At 46.2% G+C, this 4890-nt stretch overlaps 1 protein-coding gene across 1 annotated transcript; it reads left to right on the plus strand.

The window, feature by feature from the left end:
• The first annotated feature begins 222 nt into the window (after window positions 1–222).
• Window positions 223–4120, plus strand: LOC146571811 (glutathione S-transferase theta-3-like). The gene is made up of 5 exons (XM_085275778.1): window positions 223–669; window positions 945–1032; window positions 1108–1258; window positions 1823–1999; window positions 3584–4120. The coding sequence occupies exons 1-5, from the start codon at window positions 558–560 to the stop codon at window positions 3779–3781; spliced, it is 726 nt and encodes a 241-aa protein (XP_085131904.1). The 5' UTR covers window positions 223–557; the 3' UTR covers window positions 3782–4120.
• Window positions 4121–4890: the final 770 nt, after the last annotated feature.

The following is a 4890-nucleotide window of genomic DNA, read 5'->3' on the forward strand; positions in this document are numbered from 1 at the left end:
ATATATATATATATAAAAGAATCTATATGACGACTCCGAGGCGATTTCTTCATAAGCAGTGAAGACACAACAACGCCCACCGAAGGAAACATTCTGGCACGTTGGTCCGGGCTCTCCTGCCCCCTGGTGGTCATTAGGGAATAATGCAGGCTTGTCATTGGCTTAATGCACTTCACCTTTGATAGAAACAGATTGGACCTCAAGCACAGCTTTGAGATACTAAGTGCGTCTCATGTAAGGCTGTTGGTAAAAGTTACTGGTGTAGATTCAAAGCGCAGTTTATTTTTTCATTTGTTTCCAGGAGAGTGAACCCAGCCAGTGCTCTGCAGCTGCTGGTTTCACTGGACACGCCTTGTGTTTGAAAACACTTTAAAACGTGTGTTTAAACACATTTTGTGTGCTTTTTAAACACGCTTATGTTTTTACCGTCGCCATTAACTCCACTATCAGGGTGAGGCACACGACAGCAGGGGGCGGGGCGCCAACTATCTTAGAGGGCTTTAAACTCTTTGGTGTCCGCACCCTGCTCAGAAGGAGCCGACACAGGACCGTCAGCTATGGCGCTGGAGCTCTACCTGGACCTGTTCTCGCAGCCCTGCCGCTCCGTGTACATTTTCGCCAAGAAGAACAACATCAGCTTCGACTTCAAGAAGCTTTCTCTGCTGGACGGTGAGTTCACGCACGCAGACACGAAGAACGTCGCCAGTGTGACCGTTCACAGCAGCAGTAAGGAGGTTTGGACGAGCACAGGTCTGAGTTGTGAGTCTGTGAGGGTGTAGATCAGGGTTTCTTTGAACTTGGGTTCCGTTGCTTGCAGAGCAGCTGCTCCGTCGGTCCGCACTGACTGCCTGACGCTGTCTGGTTATGTCCACGATGATCATGTGATTCTTCCAAATATCTGCTATTAAAATGTGTGCGTGTGCATGCGCGTGTGTTGGTCCCAGGCCAGCAGTATGGGGAGGACTTTGGGAAGATCAGCCTGATCAGGAAGGTCCCAGCTCTCAGAGATGGAGACTTCTGCCTGGCTGAAAGGTGATTATGTCAAAAAGTCGTGAGCTGAGGAAGCGCTGGTCTGCCGTGACGGTCACAGTGATGTCTTCTCTGCAGCATTGCTATCATGTTGTACCTGGCTGAGAAGTTTAAGACTCCCGACTTCTGGTACCCAGCTGACCTCCAGCAGCGTGCTCGTGTCAATGAGTACCTGTCGTGGCAGCACACGGCCATCCGGATGCACGGCTCCAAGATCTTCTGGCTCCGGGTACGTTCCCCTTCACTGATCTTTGTAGGTGCTGTTAGATTAGTAATATCTTATCGCCATCATGTTCTAGCTTTGTTGAAATACCCTTTCGTCTGGTTATGAAGTAAAATCACTGTGCAGAGTGATGTCACTGAGCATGTCTGGGCCAGCTGGTGAGGGCCAACTGAAAATGATCAGCAATAAATGCCACTGCTGGAAAACAGAGAGTTCAGCAGTTCTTACTGTGCACCTCTGTGGTAAAGTTTCATCACTGCCATTTCATTGGTCTGCTCGCTCAGAGAGAGAGAGAGAGAGAGAGAGAGCTGCTCTGAGCCAGTAAGCTAAAGTCATGCGATGTCATAGCCGTTGACTTAAAATCCACATCATTCAGACATCGTCTCCTCCCCGGCGTGTTCGAGCTTTTACTTCCTTCCACCTCTTTGGGACAGATGCTACTTTTCTAGTTTGTTGGAATTTGCTCAAAGAAAAACCCAGAGTCACCGTGTCATCATTCATCTCCTGAATCAGATTGTGTTCAGCATTAAGCTCATTGTTTCAGTCACACTGAATCCATTGTGCCTGTAGCTTATGATTCCCAAGGTCATGGGCGTGGAAATCCCAGAGGACAAAATGAACGCGGCCTTGGACGATCTGAACTCCTCCCTGAAACTCGTTGAAGAAAAGTTCCTCCAGGACAGGCCCTTTATCGCTGGAGATCAGATTTCACTGGCTGATCTGGTCGCCATTGTGGAGATCATGCAGGTGAGCGGCCCAAATGTACCCGCAGTAACAGGAATCAGAATCAGTGTTCCCACTATGAGAGGAGCAAACACGAGATCTTAAACTCATTCAGGTCTCCGTCACACCATCATTAAGTGCACATCTGTCATTTCTTTGTAAGTTGGTGCATTTTTGGCATATTGTCCCTTTAATCACATTTTAAATGTATTTTCCAGTCCGGGGGCGGGGGGGGGCAGAGCCATTGCAGGGGGGGCGGTATGAAGGAAAAAACAAAACAAAAACAAAGAACGTTTGGACACTGCTAGCATCGTGGACAGGTTTTTGACGGGGCGCCCACACAAACACAAAGCAGGAGATGAAGCGTCGCTGAATATGTTTCCAAACCAACTTCATTCTTAGCCAAAGACGAGAAAATCTGGTGAAGCAAATCTGCCCTTTGGCTTCACCTGCACAGGTGCTGAGGTAGGTCTCCCTGCAGGTTCCCCTTCGTCGGGAGCAGCGCTGGGCTGTTTAAACCACAGACAAACAGGATCCCACATTCTTGATCTTTAGTTCACAAACACTTGTTGTAATGACTAACTGCTCCTGACATGTTGGAGATGTTTGCTCTTTATACAGTAAAGTTACAGCAGGATACAAATAACATCAGGCTGATCCTGACACAGTTTGTTCCCCCGGTTCAAATCACAGACAAACAGGATCCCACAGCTGTTTATGTTTTTGAACACATTTTGCACAGAGAGAAAAATGTATTGATGCAATGTTGAACATTATTACACAGGAAAAAACAACCACATGTAAAACAATCACACTGTGACGCCTCTGCCTTTGTAAATGGAGGGACAGTAACTGCGTGTAAACCTGCAGATAGTCAGATTAACAGTATTTAGTCTCTATCTGCCATTCTGCAGTTCATCTCATGTAAACAATAACGTGGCCACAGCGTGACGTGGAAAAAGTTACATACCTTTGACGCTGCGTGACGAACTCTGTATTCCTCGTCCACACGGAAACGCAAAAAAGGAGTTTAAAAATCTCAGTTTTCAGTGAATTGAAACGCCGTTTACGTGGACGAAACAGCTGCGTGTTCAAAATCACCCGTGTAGGTGCGGACGCAGCGTGACAGAGTTAGTAGTTTATGTTATTACTTCCTGCAGATTACTTGTATTTGCTTAATTGTTCACTAAATGTTTGAGGTGTGAAATAAACAGCAGTGGAGCAAAATATGGGCGTGTGGTTGGAGGAAGGTTTTTTTGTTTTGTGGGGGGGGGGCATTTTTCTTGTGAAACAAAGAGGGGCCCAGCAAAAAACGTTTGGGAACCACTGGTTTTAGCAATGGTATTTCCTTTTTCCAGTTCATCCAGATCAATGGTGTTTCTCACCAACAATACTTAAATTAAAATATAAACAGGTCCAACAACTAGTTCGCCTGGTACCGACTAGTAACCGTAGCAACACTTTGTTGACTAGTCGCACACATCCCCGGTGTTTTCAGAGCTCCTCCTGAGCTGAAACAGCTGCTGGGAACGAGGTCGATGAACAAACCGGTTCTGATCTCTGTGGGGACTAAACCTGAATCCTCTTCTTGTGCTTGTCTCAATGCAGCCTGTGGGCGCCGGCGTGGACGTGTTTGAGGGGAGACCCAAGCTGAGTGCGTGGCGGGACAGAGTCCAGGAAGCTATTGGAAAGGAGCTCTTCGATGAGGCACACCAGTATATCCTGGGAGCACAGGAGAGTGTGAAAAGCATGGACTCCAGCAAGATGCAGGTCTTCAAGCCCAAGATCCTCAGGCTCTTCATGTGAACAGGACGGCACCGATTCTGTGCAAACGACTTGGATTCATCTCATATGTGTCGATACAACAAATACACACAACGTCTTACATGTATGTCTGTACTAACAGGATAATGTAGTATGCATTCCAGATGTTTCAAGTAAACTCAGTACACTCTTGTTGCATAGTGCAGGGCTTCTCCATGGAGACAGGCAGACATGGCTCTGCAGACCTGATTATGTAACAGAGGAATGTGGAACATGAGCTTTCAGAATAAATGCACAGTTATAAAAGCTCTGTCTTCGTATATAATGAAGCTGCTGTTAATCTCCTTTCAAGCCTAATAAAGTGTCTGCAGCACTCTGTCAGCCTGGCTTCCTCCCTTTGTGTTTACTGTGTTGGTGCAGATCTGTGTGGATGTTTGCAAATGACGGTGCACTGCTGCCACCTAGTGTTTCATATTTACATGCACAGTAATCAGTGCAAGTGTAATACACAGACATACTGTAGAACAAACAAGACTTGTACTCACAAGCAGAGACGGCCCTTTCACGTAGAAATTGACTGTTCTTCAAAGATGGCCGCCCACCACAACATGCTACTTTACCAGAGGTCTACACTACAAAGCCAGTTCAGTGTACCCAGGATGTCTTCATTGTCTGGATTCACTTACTCTAACATTAGTGGTCAGGATAATCTCTCACACAGGGCTGGTTATCAACCAGCTCGGTTCACCCAGGGTTGAAGAGGTGGGGTTGGCACCATCTGACCAGTCTAAAAGGGACATTTTGCTTTATCCACAGAAAAGGATCCTATGAGTCCAACCTACTCCAGAGATGTTAAAAAACCGATTAAAGTCTATAAAGAACTTAACAAATACAGCATTAAGAAAGAAAGGAGATTGAGGCAGCAGCAGCAAATCCTTATTATGGTGAACATCCACAGCAGAGGGCTGGAAAGCAGTACCCACAGCACCACCTCAGTGGAAATGACAAATACATTTATTTGAATGTAATTTCCCCGAACAAATACAAACAGCTGCTCCAAGGCAGTCATTGTCATTAAAGTACATTTATGGACGGTGAACTGAAGTACTCAAAGAAAGGATGTTATTGAAAATGTTCTTTTCATACATGGA

This window comes from Mchenga conophoros, linkage group LG6, assembly GCF_057382185.1.
Source record: "Mchenga conophoros isolate Kocher_MC1m ecotype Shallow Benthic linkage group LG6, M_conophoros_male_GT1.1, whole genome shotgun sequence".
NCBI lineage: Eukaryota > Metazoa > Chordata > Actinopteri > Cichliformes > Cichlidae > Mchenga > Mchenga conophoros.